Consider the following 19,621-nt stretch of genomic DNA (forward strand, 5'->3'; position numbering starts at 1 on the left):
TACATTTCTGAAGAGCACCAAATACGTCCCAGAAGCTACGTTTTTTTTATTTGCAGTTTTGTTTTCACAAATCCACCAGAGGGCGCAGTGTATGCTTTGAGATTGCAAATTTCTTACGTAAACCTACCAGAGGCCGCTGTCGACTGACTGACTGTGACTTACTGAATGTCCGATCGACTGACCCACCCTCCTCTTTTCCTAAATCCAACCAATTTTATTGATTGACTCGCCCACACCACTTCCCTAAACCCAACCAACAGTTTTCAAAAACAATCCGGATAAAAGAAAAGCCTTCGCCAGATTTTTACCACGCTTTCAGATTTTACCACATTCTCACCCTGTTTATTTACTGTTTATTTCATATTTTGGATTCTGTTTTTGTTTTAACCTGCTTTCTGGAACCCGCTCTTTGTCAGACTCTAACCCCGTCGTCATGGTCAACTCCTCTTTGCATCTCAAGTTCACCGACGTACATGGCGAGCTAACGGGACAAACAGCAGGAAAGCCGTCTACATGGCTTCTGCTGGTTTTCTATATATAACACATACCCCGTAGCGTTCGCATGAAATGCAGCCATGTGTACTTCTGGCTACATAATTTGTGATCTCCAGAAACGTGTATAGGGCTACATTTTCAGAATGAGCTTATGTTGGATTGTTGGTATTTTGGAGGGTGACCATCTCTGTACAGAAAAAGTAAATATGGGGCAATAGTTTAGGAACCTGAAGCACCCAGAGAAAACACACGTAGACACGAAAGAGATGCAACTCTACACAGTAAGGCCTCCTATTCCAACCAGAACTCAAACTTGCAACCATAATGCTGTGAGGTGACAGTGAAAACCAATAAGCCACCATGCTACCCCTAGATTATCATCTACAGCAAATGACACAGATGCTCCTTTTTAACCCAGCAGTGAATTAAGTTACTGAGTCAAACAGTTCCCTGCAGTGTAGCTTGAGTTAAAAGTAGAAGTGTCAAATGTTATCACCTCTTGTGAAGGGAGTCATTTACAGAGAATTAACCACTAAACAACAAATGTTCTTTGACCTTTGTTTGCAACAAGTCTATGCTTCATTCTGAGAAAAACTGCGATACTTCCTGATCAATATATTAATCCTTTGCAGACACTGCATACATGTAAACTAATTTCACCACAGCATAAACATGTGCACACAACCTAACCACTGTCCTGTTTGTGCATCATAATGTCTGCACACAAGCAAGGACTGAGTGGAAACATTTGTGTTTAGATGTAATCTTTTAACTGAGATCAAGACCCTACCTTCAGAAAAAAAGACCCACATAACAGGTCATAAAGTGTCGCATAAACACTATGATAACTCAGAGAACAAAGAGAACAATAAACACTTTAAAATAAGCAAACTTTCACCTTCACTGTGGATCCACTAAGAGTGCACTTTAATACAGAGTTTTAATTGAGTTTTCATTCACTCATTACGGCTTAGTCCCTTATTTATCAGGGGTTGCCACAGCAGAATGAACCGCCAACTATTCCGGCATATGTTTTTACCCAGCGAATGCCCTCTCAGCTGCAACCCAACACAGTGCTGGGAAACATCCATACACACTGGTGTAAAATTTGGTCGGCCCCACCCAGAAGGCCACTTTTAAAAAGGCTCTCCACTGATCCATTTGTAGAAAATTTGGCTCAGACTGTGGTTTACTTCAGTCACAAAGCTTTAGTAATCTATAACCTTTTCCAAACGGGTAGATCTCAATTAATTTCTTTCGCATTTGTTTTTGAATCTTGGATCTTGGCATGATGTCCAGCTTTTGAGTATCTTTTGGTCTACCTCTCTTTGTCCAGCAGATTTTATTTAAAGGGCACATAGTTTACCTCTTTTTTATGATTTAGTATTAATATTATGGTTCTTCTGAGTGTGCCAGTTTAGGTTCAGTTCAAAACACAATTCAGATTGTTTTATTATAATGTGTTAAAAAGTGTCATGTTGGGGGCGTGTCCACAGCTCGCTGATTTAGGGGTGTGTTGCTTCACGTGTAAATTAGTTTCGGCTTCCCGCTCAACGTAACAAGGGGGCGGGGCCATGAGCTCACCCGCTCTGTGTTTGCAACAGAGGCAGACTGAGAGGAGCAGGAGTGAGAGGATCCGCATTCAGTCGTACATGTACGACTCGGACACAGACCAAGCAGAGAGTGCAAAATCATTTGTGTCTTTGAACAGTTTTACAGCCAACTGTGTGCTAGTTTCAAGTGCCATACAGAAACTAATAACCACGCACAGTAAATTAACTTTGACTGAGGCACCGAATGCTATGCTCGAAGCCGCAACACGGCATACCAGACACTCTCTGTGGCGCGGCAGAAACATGAAGTGTCCCAAATCGTCGCGCCACGCATTTTTGAATTCTAAACATAGGTTTCTATCAGGGTACACACAACGGCGCTTCAACTCTGCAGCGGTCCATGGCGCTCAGCCGTCGACTTGAGTGTACCCTGATAGAAACCTATGTTTAGAATTCTAAAACGCATGCTAGTTAAGATCACAGGGAGCTTCTGTGATCGCGAGAAATGCAAATGGCTGAAGTATAAGGTAGACTCAATGAGAAGTACACATGTTTGCAAACCTACCTAAAGATACAACCGATAATTCCGATTAGAGCGATAATGTGGAGAATATTGATCTTGTGTTGAGCCCAATGAGCCGTGCATTTAAAAATAGAGCAAGGGTGTTCCTTTAGTGATATTGCTTCAACTTGCGCTGCAAATGGCGGTCGTGAATCAACAAACTTAGGATATAATGACGCGCCTGTCAATCAATATTGGTGGGCGGGGGGACCGCACTCCTATGGAAAGTTGCGGTCGGTTTGAAAACCGCTCCAATTAGGCCACAGTTTTTTATGTTGTTAAATTGAAAAAAAAGCACTGGGTGTGCTTATATCACCCCAATATGACGGTCTATACACCATTCATGCACATATGTCAGTCCAAACAGCTTGAAAAGTAGATTTTTTACCATTGGTGCCCTTTAAGTGGTTTCTTGATTGTGAACTGGTGTGGCAGTAATCAGGTCTGGGTGTAGCTAGAGAAATTGAACTCAACACAGTTGCAATCATTTTCAGAAGAATGTTAAACACTGACGGCCATCTTGCAATCTAATAAATCCAATCATACATTAAAGCTTTCAAGTGTTTAAAAGAATATTGTTATCCTGTATGAATGCTAATATAGCTAGTAATCTTATTGATACAGTTATCTCTATGGTTAGTTCTTTATATGATCAAGACCTAATTTAGCAACAGGAAACCACAAGTTATATTTAGAGCACTGAGAGAAAGCACTTCTATCTTTGGAAAAAAACAAGTGTTCCATCAGCATTTCAGGGGTTTTATTTGTTGGTTAGAGTGCACATATTTGCATGAAGGAAACTTGCTTAAATAACTGTTGACAATGGTTCTATACCTGGGTTCCCCACACATGGTCCTGGAGCGCTGGTTTCCTGCAGAGTTTAGCTCCAAATTGCCTCAACACATGATTAGGGATGGAACTAAAATCTGAAGGACACTGCTGTTCTGTGACAACTCTAAATTAGTTTAGAATCTTTTTTGTGTGTGTGTGCATATGGAGAGGAGAAAACGTGTCCTACATGTTGTTTGTGAAGCCCACTCACCTGCATGCAGCAGATTCAGAATTGCATGCTGTTTGCCAGAAATCTTGAGTGTTGATAATAAAAAAGAGAGAAAAGATAAAACAGTAGAGAGAGTGTCCTACACCCCAAAAAATATTGTAAATTTAATGTGTGTGTTATACTGTCAGAATTTTTAAACCGTAATATTAAAAGTCAAGGATGACTAAGTGAAATTGTCAGTATGTACAGGTTTACTTTATGTAGTAAATGAACTGAGAGGAAAGAGTTCAATATTAGTATTCATTTGCTTGTAATATTAAAATGTTTTCTTATCTTTGTAAATTGCAATTGAAAAGTAGCCACTGACTTGGTTGGCATGGCAGAGAACGTCTACAAAAACATTGATGAGTTTTGTGCATATAAAAAACCCTGCTGGTTTGTGGTTTGACCGTCCTCAGACCACTTGTAAAAGTTCAACCCACAACGCCATCACAATCTGGCACTTACTTCAGTAAATAGCATTTGATGCTTTTAATGATTTGATGATTTAATGATCATTTCAACTTATATATACATATATGTATATGTGCATGAATATATATATAACCCATATTTTAGCTATAGCTGCCATGGACATATTTCACACTTTAAACTTTACGCACTGAAATAACTCAAATAAAAATAAACTTCACAAAACACTATAGAGACGTAAAACGAAACCACTGACTAAAACATGCAGACAGAAGATAAAAACTTTGACTTAAAAAAAAAAGGTGTAAATTCATAAACATCCACAGCAGGTTTTAACGCACATGTAGAATCTCCAAACACTTAACCAACAAACAAACACAAGCACACATACTTTTTCTTGCAGAAATAACATGTCTGTAGCTCAGCTGGAGCTGTCCAATGTGCTGAAGTTATACTGGGTTTCCTTACAGTTTTTAGCATAAGGGAATGATTCATTCTGAAATAAGTTCCATAACTTTTCCTAATCAAGATTAGAGATCAGATATTGTGTTATTTTAGTGACTAATAAAAGAAATTTCCACGTAAGGCCAATTCACAGACAGTTTCACATTTGGCTGTTAGATGTAGACCAATGCACAGAAAAACTTCATAAAATAAACAAGTCATTTAGAGTTGTTGTCCTTGGGTCATCATAAAATATGTTGGTCTCAGGACGACTAGCACTTGGCAAAAACAGGACGAGCGTCAAAGATGTTCCTTTTTACATTCATGGATGAATTTAATCCATTAATAGACTCAGACAGTCCTCTGCAGTGAAGTCTGGACTTCAGTAACTTTAAAGTTGGTATAAAATGTTCAATGTTTTTTTTAATTGACTCCCTCTCTGTGTTTCATTCATTAGGGCTCATCCCCATGCCCTAATCTCTTTGAAAGGATGAAGGGTAAGCAAGCATCTTAACGAGACGATTGAGGAGGTGTGCCTGTTGACTCCCACAAAACATTCTCAGAATGAGGAGTAAAGTGTGCAGGATGCACCATATTGATCTATTTATGCATACATGTACATATAATTATAATAAAATTTTGTAATTATTTTAATTTAGAATTTGTTTATAGTTTTTTTATTCATAAATATTAAAATAGTTGCCTATAGATAAATAATATACATTGATCGGTAAAATCAAACTTAGAGACTCCAGCTGACACCAAATAAATTCCTGTGCAAAGGACCATGGGTGCTTGAAGTGTCCTGCAGTTGTACCCTTCCAAATCATTAATTCTGAAGGGCCCTTTGAAGTGGCTACAACACTTCAACATGGTGGTCACGTTTGTGTTCACTCCGAACTGCCCTTCAGGGCAGTATATGCCAGTTGAAACACACCACCTGACAGGAGTTAAGGACTCTTATTTTGAAGAGTTTTTTGGTCCCCTTGCTTCTGTTCTCAGTTCTAGTCTTTAGTTTTTGTTTGGTTCCTGTTCTTAACACCCGCTCTTTATCTCATAGATTTATACCCCAGTAATCTCTCAACTCTGCTGTTGCACTTTTTGTCTTATTTTTAAACGTTTTGAATTTTGAACTAATTTCTATAACTCTTTCTTTTGTCTTTACCATGATGACAGTGCATAGCATTTTAATAGTTATTCTGCAAGACACTAACCAGTACTATTACAAGATACAAGGTTCTATATACACAGAAATACAGGCACTCTGTTCTGTAGCCAAAAAAATAAGGGGGATTACAATATTGACCTTAATTTTTTTTTCTTCATTAAAATCTGCTTTCATTCCAACTAAACTAAAAGGAATAAAATAATAATAAAAGAGAAAATAATAATAAATACTGTTCCAACAAAGTCCCTTGCTCTGTTGAACATCACTTGGAAAATATCTGAAAAATAATGAAGATTTCACAGTAGAGCTAATCATTTCACCTTCAACTGTACACTTTTGTCATTACAGGTTATATAACTATACGATGCTTTTAAGCTCCTACATTTTTAAAGGAAAGGGTGTGCATGCACAGACAAAACTACCTCTCTGTATATTAAACCAGGCAGCAAAGTGTATTAATCTGTGAAGATTACCTGTAGTTTTCTTCTGACAGAGGCAGTAGACACAGATGGAGAAGAGGAGAACACACACCGAACATACACTGAACAGCAGATTTCAGCAGAAAACACACTCTGAGACACCATGAGGAGTGGAGGTGCTGTTCAAGAGCTCAGAACAGGACGTCTCTTTCTCAAAATAAAACAAACACAAATAAATCAATGAATGATCATTAAAATATGTTTGTTCTGTTTGTTTTGCGTCTTGAAAAGCTCTCCAGAAACTACATAAGCAGAGACAAAACAACTATCAGAAGTTATTTCTTACCTGCATAAGAGAGACGTGTTGTTCGGTTTCCATTATAGTACACTGCAGATCCAGAGATGACGCCTCTTTCATCCTTATTTATGGAGTTTTTAACATTTGCACAGTAGTACAGGCCCAGATCAGAGACACTGATGTTAGTAATAGGTAGATCATGGGAATCTAATCTCAAAGCAGTTCAAGTATAATTATTCTTACACATGAGTGCGATGAGATTAAGTCGTGGCCTCTCCATGGCAGTGAGTGATTGTGAATTACTGACACTGCTGAGGGTCTTCATGCAGACCAACGGCTCTTATCTGATTGGTTCACGTCAATGGAAAGTTTTACTTAAAAACATCCTGCGTCAGGAGGGGTTGGCTTCCCATTGGGTTGATCATTGATGTACATTGAACAATGACAAATCACAGCTGCCTTAAACACATCTTTTGGCTTTGTGATCAGGCACTTGATTAACTCATGAAATAAAATGAAGTCAACAGGAAATAAAAATACTGCTCAAACCTTTCATCAGTAAACAGAGACAGATTTAGTTTGTATGACCACAGATGGAGTCGGCATCAGAAATGTTTGATTATAATCACTAAAATAAGTCTTTTACACTGGAATGAAATAATATAATTGATCTTTTTCTTTGTGTTGCTGCTATAATTGATGGTTTTTATGTTTGTTTAATTTAATAGGTCAAAACTGGAAGCGATGAAGGAACAGCATCTGAACATGTCAAAACAGGAAACCCACAAGCCTCGTTCAGAGCCTGTACAGTTCATCCTCTTCACATTAGCTTTTACATTTCACTGATCTGATAAGATCTCTTAGATCATTGTCACAAAGCACAGATTTTCCATTAGGCTTTCTTCAGTCTTGTGTATTGATTAATGTGTGCGAGGGCAACTGTTTGTTTAATGAGGGAGTTTTCTGAGAGATGAAGAGCTGTAAAGTGAGTGTTCAATTACAAAAAAAAACAATTTTACAAACTCAGTGTTTCCTTTTATTAAGATTAACTAAACTGTATTACTAGAAATGTAATTATTAAAGCATAGTCTCCGAATGAAAAAGCCCAACAGGGTTTTTTAATGTAATCGTATTTCATTTTAATTAATTATAAAATAAATATTTAATTAGTCATCACTATTGATGGGTTTGATTTTCAATATTTAACATTTCCAGCAATTATTCAGCAGTAATTAAACATCTCTGCAGCATTTCCTCCTGCAGATGTGCTTCAGTCAGTTGAGCACTGCAGGGAGCTGTCCATTGTGCTGAATTTACTCCACACTAAACTCTCTTCTCACATTAAATTCATTACATTTCATAAGTGTCTGATCAGTGAACAGATACTGTCCTTTCTCAAGAACTAAATGTCTAAAGTAGTAATTAAAACATAATAGAAAACACAAATAGATGGATTTGCTTTATAAAATGATGTTTTGTTCGCAAAAGCATTCTTGGATGATTATTACAGATGGGTTTAAAATGTCAAATGCTGCACACTTATATGTTGCATTGCTCTGCTCTTCTTTAAATAAAACAAACCCCAGTTGGTGGTTTTTTAACTAAGCTGAAAATATAGAAACCTGTTTACCTTTAATATATTTTTACTACAGTAAACTAGTGTCTAAAATCAGGCCGCTGCGATGCACACTAAGTTCAGAAGCACAAAATTAAATCATCAAACGTAATGACAAACGAGAGATGTTTTTCTAAAAAAAAGGAACCTGTTATGTATTTATTTTTGACATAAACAAAGCTAGATAGGTTATAGGAAAATTCTATGCTAATGTATAGGCTAATTGTCATTAGCTAACTTATAGGTTAATTTCTTGGACAGACATTGTGATAGTAACTTAACATATTGAAAGCTGTATATTGGTAATGAAAACAGACATTTAGATTCATACAAACGAGAAATAATGTATTTAGAAACTTGAACCTTCTCTGTTGTGGACGCCATCTTGTGGTCACACGCGGGAATTCATTCGGCGCGTGTACACTTAGAAAACCTTCACATTCATCTAAAATATCGAAAACATTAATAAAATTTAATAATAAAAAATATGAAAACAAGAGCAAATGAAGTACACGACTGTACCATGTACCAGTTGATATCTACGTACGGTCATGTGATCTGAAATCGTGCGTGAACTAAGAAATGGTAAGCGATATAATTTACTTTATATTATTTACAATAATAAACTATTTTGAGCTTATACTTATAGTCCTAATATCTTTATGAGCAGTTAACACTGTACATAAAATTAACTAGAATTGCATTTACATTGTTTAAGCCACCAATAAAAAATATTTCAGTTATTTTATTATTTTAGTTATAAATACACGAAATACATGAAAATTTGACAGAATATTAACGTTAGTCAAAACGAGTTCTGCTCATTTAGCATTATTATTACAGTTTCGTGAATTATAAATTAATTTATTTAAATTTACTAATATTATAAGAATTGTTATTATTACTACTATATTAATTATAATTATTACATATTTAATATTATTTATATGTTGAGATGAGATGTATCGTTGTTTACTCGCGTGATTCAGACTAGCGATTTAAATTGTGGTTGCTATAGCAACGCGTGTTATGATTTGACTCAATATATAAACACCGAGACTCGACGCTGTCTGTTGATTGAGGAGAGGCGAATTTCTGAGACATTTGCTGAGGATTTCTGTGCTGATACTGCGATTCTTTAAGGAGACTAGAGGATTTCTGACAGAAGACTTTTATTTTACAAGAAGATCGACGCTCAGAGCTGAAATTGCTTCTTTTGACACGTTTTGTTGCTCTTTTGTTGTGTTTTTTTTTATTTTGATCTTGTTTTTAGCTTCATTTTCTTTTGTTTTCTCATTTTTATTTACATTTTTATTTGTATTTTATCTTTGTTCTTGTTTTCAGGTTTGCTGGAGTTTGGAGGAGTTTGTCAGATGGGTGAAAACCGCAGTGAGTGAATTAGATTTATATCTGTTTATGATCAATAATGATATGATGTTGTATAATATTTGGGGAAATGTGATGTAAATAAACTAGTACAAATGAAGCTATTTCAACACTACTGTTCCCAACTATAAGTGATCAGATGTCTTTTATTTTCTGTAAATGCAGCTACTAAAATTGATTAATTGTTATAATCTTATAATAAACTTGTTTTGTTGTTGCCTCAGGCCGCTCCAGATCCAGGAGTACTGCTTTCATCCAGGCAGCTGTTCAGGACGTCTGGACACATGATGGTGATGGTGAAACCCAGACCGTGAGCCAAGAGCTTGACGGATTTCTCGCACCTCTGCCTTCCCTGTTGGCCGAGTCTGTGTCCACAGATCAGGGTAACAGGAAGAGGAAGCGGCAGAGCGGCAGCCAGCAAACGCCAAAAGATGAACGTCCGTCCACCTCATCTAGAAGAGCTTTCAAACGCTCTCGCAGAGGTCAGAGTGGCTTATTCAAGAAGTGATCATGATGTTTCATTAATGTTCTTGTACAGTTTTCTCTACTGCAGCATGTTTTCTTTGAACACACATTTCTACTGCTCCTCTGTGTTGCAGACGCGTATGAAAAGGGCCCACTGCTGGGAGAAGGTGGATTTGGCTCTGTGTTTGCTGGGATGCGCAGGTCTGATGGACTGCCAGTAAGACGTTTTCTCCGCTCTTCATTCAAACAGCCTTTAGAAATGCTGATATCAGTAAATGTGATGCGTGATGATCAGGCAGGTGTGATTTATTATGCTTTATCTGTCTACAGGTCGCCATCAAGTATGTGTCTAAAGAGCGGACAGAGAGGAGACTGAGAGTTGTGAGTTCAGTGTGATCCTGTTGTTGTGTTCAATGTTTCATTGGGTTCTGAATCCAATCATTTGTCCTGCAGGAAGGTCAGGGTCGGCTGCCGCTGGAGGTGGCACTGATGACCCGTGTCACTTCAGCTCCTGCCTGCCCCAATGTCCTGCAGCTGCTAGACTGGTTTGACTGTCCCAGACGCTACATCCTGATCCTGGAGCGTCCGGATCCCTGCCAAGACCTCCAAAGCTTCTGTGAGGAGAACGGCTGTCTGGATGAGCGTCTGGCCAAGAACGTGCTGGTGCAGCTGATCGCGGCTCTGAAACACTGCGAGAGCCGCGGAGTCCTGCACCGGGACGTCAAGCCAGAGAACCTGCTGATCTCCACAGAGTCCCAGGACATCAAGCTGCTGGACTTCGGCTGTGGAGATCTGCTCAAGCGCTCGACCTACAAATACTTCTCAGGTGGGTTTGTGTTACAGAAGGAAACACTCTGTGGGTGTTTGTGAGCTTTTGATGATCCACCAAAGGGAATTTGTGTGTACTGGAGTGTTTTGAACGAGTGTTTGTGTCTCCTTATGTCTCTCAGGAACTCTTCAATACGCTCCACCTGAGTGGTTCTGCAGACAGCGCTATCATGCGGCTCCAGCTACCGTGTGGTCAGTAGGAGTGACCCTCTTCAACATCCTGTGCGACCGTTTCCCTTTCAGAGGTGCACTGAGGGTCACGTCCAGAAGCAGACTGACCTTCCCCAGAAATCTGTCAACAGGTAAGAGACTCACTGAGACATCAGCAGAAGTGTGTTGCTCTGTGTTTCTGAAGACGGTGTTGTGTGTATCAGAGTGCCGTCAGCTGATTCGCTGGTGTCTCAGTCCAGCGGCGGCTGATCGGCCCAGTTTGGACGATATTGAGCGTCATCCCTGGTTACAGTCAGCAGGTGGCCAGTGACATGACACTTATCTGAGTGACGCACTCATGGCTTTGATTGTGTTGTTAGGGTCAGTCTGGATTAATGATCTTAATGATTTGTGTAGGGTGAGCAGGAGTTACACAGGAAGTGCAGAGAACTGCTTCCTGATTACCTGCAGAATGAGGAGTGGGCATAAACTAATGGCCGACTCACCCAACGCCCCCTCACCTGCACTAACCTACCGCTTCAGATGACTTTAATGTTAATAGAGATTTTAATAATAAACTTATTATTTAGAAAAATAATCCAGGTGTAGCGTCTTCTAGAGTGACTGGAGAGAGCTCAAATAAAGGGAGAGTTTAGACAGAAATCCAGATTTACTCACTGTTTACTCAAACTCAAGCGGCTCCAAATCTTTGAGTTTGCACAAAAGAAGATATTTCGAAGAAAGCAGTATGTCAGATATTCATGCTTCACACACATTTATACATTCTGAACAATCAAGACTGTAGTTTGAGGTTTAAAAAAATTAAATGCAGATGTCAGAACACTGCCATTAACACTCTATTGTAAAAGCACATATTGCATATTAGAACAATTACTTTAGTTTACTCTACTTTACATTCTGCTGGTTCTGACATTAGAATAAATACTGAAGTCTGAACTCTGAACTCTTTTATTCCTCTGCCTTTGTTGCTGTGTGGAAGGCATGTCTAATGAAGCATAACACACTTCATCACCAGCCTAAAACAGAATATATTTAATTTAATTAATAAACAAACAAAAAATTATATTATATTATATTATATTATATTATATTATATTATATTATATTATATTATATTATATTATATTATATTATATTATAGTAATTTATGTTGCTGCCAAACAAATGCAAATAAAATATATTAAAATTATTCTCAAAATGTGCTCATACCTCAACATGTCTGTTCTCATATGCAGAACCTACAGCAAATTAACAAAACATAAGAATAATTCACATTTGGTTCATTATGAAATCTAAAGCAGGCAGTCTAAGGCCGTAAAAGTGTTCAGGAGTAAATGATTACCTGTAGTTTTCTTCTGACAGAGGCAGTAGACGCAGATGGAGAAGAGGAGAACACACACCGAACACACACTGAACAGCAGATTCCAGCAGAAAACACACTCTGATGCAGGTGATGTGGAGGTGCTGTTAAACCGTTCAGCACAAGGAGACTCTTGCTCTAAAATGAACAATAGGCCATGTTTAAAGTAAATAAAAAAATACATTGATTTTATTTCATCTTACTGATTACACAACTCAAAATAATGAAAAATATGAGTTTAACTCTGATGAATTTAATAAAAGTGGTTAGAAAATCAGGAGGTAAAGATTCTGATATAAAAACACATTATAAATCATCGTTTTACAAAATATAATTAATTTGCTGTTAATTTAATTTAAAATATTATTAGAAACTAAGATACACTTTAAAAAACTAATTATAAAATTATAGATAGACTTATTTTACTAATATATTTTTAAATATACATTATTTCTGTATTTAAAATTGGACTATGGCTGCAGGGTTGTGTCGCTTATTTATTTGCAGGACTGCATTAATTATCATGAAAATTCATTGAAATAACATGTAGACGTGTAAACTTTTCATTAAAGCATAGCTATATTATAAGGAGATAAACTATAATTTACACTTTTATTAGAATAAATGACACTATAATTTACACTGTAGACGTTTGCATGTCTCTTCATCAGCTATATTAGAAACACATTTAAAGAATTTGTCTACACAAAACAAAGCAATGAAAGCAGCAGTTGTTTCTCACCCAGGACAGACAGTCTGGTTGTCTTGTTTCCATATTTATACTCAGTGTTTGGTTTGATTCCTTGTTCATTTTTATATATTTTTGTTTCTCTTTTCCCACAGTAGTAAAGTCCCTCATCAGAGACACTGACATTCTCTATATGTAGATCATAGGAGTTACTGGAGCTGTTGGGCACAAAACTGAACCGTGGAAACGTCTCCTTGAAGAGCGTTGAGCGATCTATTGACAGAGATGGCTGATTCTCATGTGAGCAGTTTCTCATCCAAATAATGTCTGATCCAGAAGGTAAAGCACAGTAGAGAGTGACGCTTTCTCCTGGTTTTACTCTCATGTCCACTTCTGTCCCAAACACTTTCTGCTCTTCACACAACAAAACACCTGCAGAACAAATGCAAGAGTGTGTATTAAATCTCTAGCACATCATAAAGAACACATCACGACATTCAAACACACAGAAATATTGACTCACACAGAAGTATGATGACTGTAAGTCTCGCTCGCTCCATCTCAGTGACTGTGAATGTGAGGGTCTTCAGCTGCTGAGTGAAGGGTCCGGTTCATTGTGGTGGGAGGGATCTCTGTGGAAGAGCTCTGAATGTTGTTTTGTTTTTAGGGTTATAATCTGGTCTGTTCCCTCTCATCTGTTCCTTTAAACACACTTTAAAAGCTCTTTTAGATGTTCAAGTTTAATTATAAAATGCAAGAGTGAACTCCGTTTCATAAATTGTTGGGACTTTTGTTTTGGACAATGTGATGTTTAATGTTGTAATGGAGATGACCTGAAGTGTTGAGCGTCTTTATGACTTTCTTGTTTCGCATCGTTCATCTACATGCTTATTGTTTTCTTTGGCTTCTAAACCTCCAGAATGAATATATTTACTCAAAGTTTCTTTTGCTGTTGGTCTTTAAAAGTTGCTAGAAACTTATTTTTGCTTTTGTCTGTAACCGCAAAGCTTTCTATTCCATATGTGCTCTCTATACAAGCTCAAGTCACAACTAGTGCACTGACACAATCACGAGGCTGTGGTTTCCTGTTTTAGCTTGTCTAAAAATCCATGGTGAAACAAGAGCGATCATGGTCAGTTTTATTATATCAGTTTAATATGAGATTGATTGATTGATTGATTAATAAAGTGTTTGTGCTAGTATGGTGGTCCTGGTGATAATCTACAGACACTTTACTGTTAAATGTAAATGAATAATGTGTATCAGAGTTACAGTGTGTATTTGATCAGTCTGGATTTGACATGAAATGAGAAATTTACTCAATTGTAAACACAGAATCTGAAAGTGAAAAATATCAAATATATAATTTTTAACTTGATCAAAACTCATAAATACAGAGACGTAAACATTCACAAGAGGACCGTGACAAAGGCCACTGGAAACATTTGTGGTTTGGGTCGTACCCTAGAAAAACAAAGAGCAGGGTGGACTCTCTCCATCACCATAACTAACACTTCAGTCACACATGAAAAGCTCTTCTCACATCCTGTGGCATTTAACAGAATAACTCTTGCACTAAATGACTACAGTACATTTCTACATCGGTGTACTGTAATGATGGCTTGCTCAAAATCACGTACTGTACTTTCCTACTATATAGGACAAATGGAGTCAGGATTTCTAGGGCCTGAATCTTGACTATATTCATGCTTGTTCTTTCTCATCACTTATGATCGGGTAAAATACTAGGCTGATATTGGATTTAGTACTGATCATCTGTATATTTTACATCACGAACAATAAGAACTTTGTGTACCAGTTTGAGCTTGAACATGTTTGTGTTTACATTATTTTTAATATTTATTATTATCATTATTAAAGTCTTAATCCAATTTTACTTAAATCTGAACACATCATGTGTGTAGTTTATTGTTGCTGTTTGTTTTGGTTTTGTTGAATAAAATAAGAATACAAAAGTAAAGAACCGGTCAGACTTTTTTTCTAATACAGAATCATAAAAACTATCATCGTCATATAAACTGGATGGTCAAGACAGCACAGATGGACAAGTGGTCTTGACAAGTAGCTTTGACGTCCCTTCAGCTATTAGCCACTAGATAGAGCCATTGTTTGTTCGTGACTCCCTCTTTAAGCTTTATTCATGTTCACAAACGCTGATAACTAAAATATTTTGTGTTAATATTTGAAAATAAAAGTGATCATTCATGAGTGAACATTTACATACTAATTTATTTTGAGATATGCAGATGATCTACAGCTACAAACATACACAGCCCTGTCCTGTTATTAACAAAGTGTTTTTCTTAATAACACATACACTCTTAATGAACAGTCTTTGGACACATTAATATTGTCAAAAAATAAAATGTTAAATCCTAAAGAATCAGTGGATCAAACTATTCATTTAAATACATTTGATTGTAATAGGTAATACTGTAAAAACATGTCTAATGATCAAACTCTATCAGAAATAAGACAGAAAGTAGACTAAGAGCAGTTCATGTGTCAGATGTTGGTGTAGGGATGTTTAGATGTCAGTCGTCTATAAGAGACTTCAGTGTGGACGCAGATCTTTCCAGTCTTACTCGCCTCACACTGATGTTTCTCCACACAATCTGCCTGAAATGATTGACAAGGAGAGAAAGGATCATATAAACTAGTCAAAAACCACATCAGTCTACAATTCATCTTTAAAATGGTCAATAGAAAAAGAGAATAAAATAGTTACCATCAAAACATTTGCTTTAAGTATCTCAGCACTCATGTCAGAACCTACAACACACAAATGAAGCCGATTAATATACTGTAGTAATTTATAGTAAATACTAAAGTGCTTTTGAATTATACTATAGTAAAGGACTGAATTAATCTGTTGTGGTAATTCTATAGTTTCTGTGGTAATGCAACAACTATAGTAATGTTAACAAACCAATACTGCACTTAATGCTACTATACACCACAGTTACTGTAGTAAAAACCAAAGTATACTACAGTATTTGTCACGGTTTATCAGTTCAGTAGTTGTAGGTTTTTATTCTGCTGCAGCATTCATTAACAGTTTTGTAAATACTATAATATACAGTACAGTATAATACAATTTACAGTAGAATGGTTGAAAAACACTCCAGTATTTACTATAAATTACTGTATTTTCTCATGTGTAAAAGTCTAATAATTACGATTATAGTCAAAATGTTCAAAGCTAAAAGAACAAATGTTTAAAAATGCTCTACAGATTCACTGATTTGTTCAACATGAATGTAAATGTGTCGATGAGCTCTACCTGTAGTTTGAGGACGACAGAAGCAGTAAACACAGATGGAGGACAGCAGTGAGGAGAGGAGAACACACACCGGACACACACTCAACAGCAGCGTCCAGCAGACAACACACTCTGACACTGGAGGAGAAGTGGAGGCGATGGTGGACTCATGTGCAGAATCTGCTGATAAATAAAACACACAAGACTGAATATAAAAATGAAGAGTTTCTGAAGCGTCCATAACATCTACCTTTAGAGGACATCGTCTTATATATTATTTTACAGACATTATATAAGTAAGATCTTTTCTATTTTAACTATAATGTTTAGACCATTTAATGGCATTAATCAGCTGTTGAAGGAATTTAATCTCAATTCTGTCTTCAGTTTTTCACTTTCCATTTGCTCCAAACCATGAGTTGAACACAAAATAATAAACATTTCTGGAATCCTTTAATTTCCATAGTCAGTCAGTGGAAACCAGAAACCACTCAGTTACCATCATTTATCAAACTATCTGATTCTGTTATCATTTGTGTCTTGAACTAAAAAACTAAACAGGATTGGAGAATTTAGAGAGAGTGAGTGATAACAGATCAGAATTGTTAAAGTTAGTAATGGTGAATTACCCTTAGGGGTAATTAGGATTATTTATATCAGATTTACATTTAGATACACTGAGAAATTCTCAATCACACTGAATTTACCAACATGCATAAAAGCTTTAGATGAGCCACAGCAGGAATATCTCCTCACCCAGGACAGCTAGTTGAGTTGTTTTGTTCCCATATTCATACACATATTTTGCGTTGACGCCGTCTACATCTATAAATGTCTTTTTCCTTTCCGCACAGTAAAGACCCTCATCAGAGACACTGACATTCTCTATATGCAGATCATAGGAGTTACTGGAGCTGTTGAGCAGGAAACTGAACCGTGGAAACGTCTCTAGGAAGAGTTTTGGGGGATCAATCAACAGAGACGGCTGATTCTCATGCGAGCAGTTTCTCATCCAGACATTGTGAGACCCAAACGGTAGAGCACAGTCACAGTAGAGAGTGACGCTTTCTCCTGGTTTAACTCTCATGTTCACTTCTGTCCCAAACACTTTCTGCTCTTCACACAACAAAACACCTGCAGAACAAACAGGTGAAATAATTGACCTCATAAAGAATAAAGCACAACATTTACAACACTAATAAGTGGACTTACACAGAAGTATGACGACTGTTAGTCTCTCCATCTCAGTGACTGCTGAATGTGAGGGTCTTCAGTGTGGTTAGCTGCTCTTGTCTGATTGGCTGACTCTCTCTGATGGTGGGATGGGTTTCTTAAAGGGTTTTGATAAGGATCGGAAATGATCTTGTTAGTTTCTACAACCAGGATAAAAAAAAAATGTGTTTTTGTTTTTTTTGTAAAACTTTTGCAAACTGATTGATTGACCGACACACATGCACATGTGTCATAAGAATGTAGTCATTTGAGGCATGTGTAGGTGTGAAACCGCAAATCATTCTAATACATTTGTGTGCTCTGCAAAAACTGCCCACAATGCACATATATAATCACATGGTTGTGGTTTCTGTGCTTCCTACAAGCAAAAGAACTATCTTAAAGATACGTTACAATATGGTCGTCCTGTGTGATAATAATAGGGTCTTATTTTGAACCGAATGGACTACAATCAAAATTCTTTTTCCTTCTGATTCCTTGGCTCAAGCAAATTCAAACGGACCCATTGCAAAAACTATTTGTACTAAATCATCCTGAGCAGTTTGTCAGATTTTCACCAAAAATTGATTCACATGATCTACAGACCATGCTGACCAAAAGTTATGGACTTCAAGTTGATTAACTGTTTTCGATTAACTTTAAAAGAAAATGTAACGTAGAGCTTAAAAAAAAATTACTTAAGGTGTTATCTCAGTAACGTATTTACACCAACTTGGTGTGTGTTGTCTCATTTTGCTTATAACTTCTCAACCCTCCCTGTCCAAATATATATAAAATTGCAGAGTCAACATGCCGAGTCGAATGATGTCTGATTTTCCCAGGTCAGCCATTTTGAATTAAGCCAAAAATTGCTATATTTTATGGACGCATTTGCAAATTGTTATGAAAGTTGGTATGTGTCTTCGGGACTGTGCCCTGAAGCGCTCAAAAAGTTTCATCACAGCGCCACATTTTAGCCAAACATTATAACAATATTTCTAAAAATGCTAATAACTTGTGACTAATTTTGCATATTGTTATGAAACTTGTCTTGATACATTCCTTGGTTGTCCTGAGAATATCGATACTAAATATGCCTTAATTAACTGAACTTCCTGTCCACCGTCTAGCCTTAAGTCAAAAACCTATTTTTTCAAACTCCTCTTAAATCGTTTGGCTGATTTGCACCAAATTTGGCTCAGATGATCTTCAGATCATGCTGACAAAACATTATTGAATTTGTGTTGATAGGTGAACGGTTTTTGTTTACTGCACTGACAAATTGATGGCGTGATACCAAACTACATCTGAGGCTGTCTCTCTGTGATCAAGATAATGAGACCAAATTTTAGGTGTAAAAATATGATCACAGCGCCACCTATGGGGCAACATATAAGACATTCATTAGCCATTATTACAGTTTTTCTCAGTTGCTTTGGTGCATTTCTCACAACACTAGTTACATTTGCACGGCAGTTAATGCATTTCTTAAAACAATTAGTACAAACTGCTAAACCTTGTTGATAACCTGCAAAAGTGCGTCACTTACTCAAAATGGATAGCTCATTCCACAAAAGCAAGTATTCTCGTCAATGAAAGGGTCAGTGTCATCAAGATAAAAAAGTCCATATGATAATGTTATAAAACAGCAGAGCGTTGTATGAACGCAATTAATGCATGTCCAAAAGCATTCGCAAACTCTTGTGCAAATCTAAATAATGTTGTGAGAAATGCACCAAAGCAATTGAGAAAAACTGCAATGTAGCTTACAAATTTGGTAATAACTTTTGACTGCATATGCTTATTTTAGTGAAGTTGGTCTCAAATTATTCCTTGGGTCATGCCGACAACACAGATGCCAATTATGCCATAATCTGCCAAAACTTCCTGTGTATCATTTTGATTTTGTTCAAACCAATATTTTTTTTAACTCCTCTACACTGTTTATCCAATCTTCACCAAATTTGATTCGGATCATCTTCGGACCATGTAGACCAAAAGTTATGGCATTCATGTCTATATTCTGATGTCATTTAGCACATACGCAAACTTGATGTAATGCTGCCAGAACATTACAGGCTGAATCACTGCAATGGTTTGAAGTATTGAAACCAAACTTAAAGTGTTGATTTAGACCTGACTTGACCAAACCGCATCAGTGTGCTCTACCTTCTGTGTAAAATTGATAAACAAATAATTTCTA

The 19,621-nt window shown here is 36.9% G+C and overlaps 2 protein-coding genes across 2 annotated transcripts; one reads left to right on the forward strand and one right to left on the reverse strand.

The window, feature by feature from the left end:
• Positions 1–6,201: 6,201 nt before the first annotated feature.
• LOC130231724 (serine/threonine-protein kinase pim-3-like) lies at positions 6,202–12,363 on the forward strand. Its single transcript, XM_056461113.1, has 8 exons — positions 6,202–6,269; positions 9,365–9,414; positions 9,636–9,893; positions 10,011–10,093; positions 10,207–10,257; positions 10,330–10,702; positions 10,827–11,006; positions 12,238–12,363. Exons 1-8 carry the CDS (start codon positions 6,202–6,204, stop codon positions 12,318–12,320), a joined length of 1,146 nt encoding a protein of 381 aa, XP_056317088.1. The 3' UTR covers positions 12,321–12,363.
• Positions 12,364–15,362: 2,999 nt separating this feature from the next.
• LOC130221207 (uncharacterized) lies at positions 15,363–17,505 on the reverse strand. Its single transcript, XM_056453573.1, has 5 exons — positions 17,419–17,505; positions 16,963–17,340; positions 16,228–16,389; positions 15,673–15,716; positions 15,363–15,563 (listed from the first exon to the last, which is right to left on the reverse strand). Exons 1-5 carry the CDS (start codon positions 17,447–17,449, stop codon positions 15,450–15,452), a joined length of 729 nt encoding a protein of 242 aa, XP_056309548.1. The 5' UTR covers positions 17,450–17,505; the 3' UTR covers positions 15,363–15,449.
• Between the last annotated feature and the right edge of the window lie 2,116 nt (positions 17,506–19,621).

Source organism: Danio aesculapii, chromosome 1 (genome assembly GCF_903798145.1).
Source record: "Danio aesculapii chromosome 1, fDanAes4.1, whole genome shotgun sequence".
Lineage (NCBI taxonomy): Eukaryota > Metazoa > Chordata > Actinopteri > Cypriniformes > Danionidae > Danio > Danio aesculapii.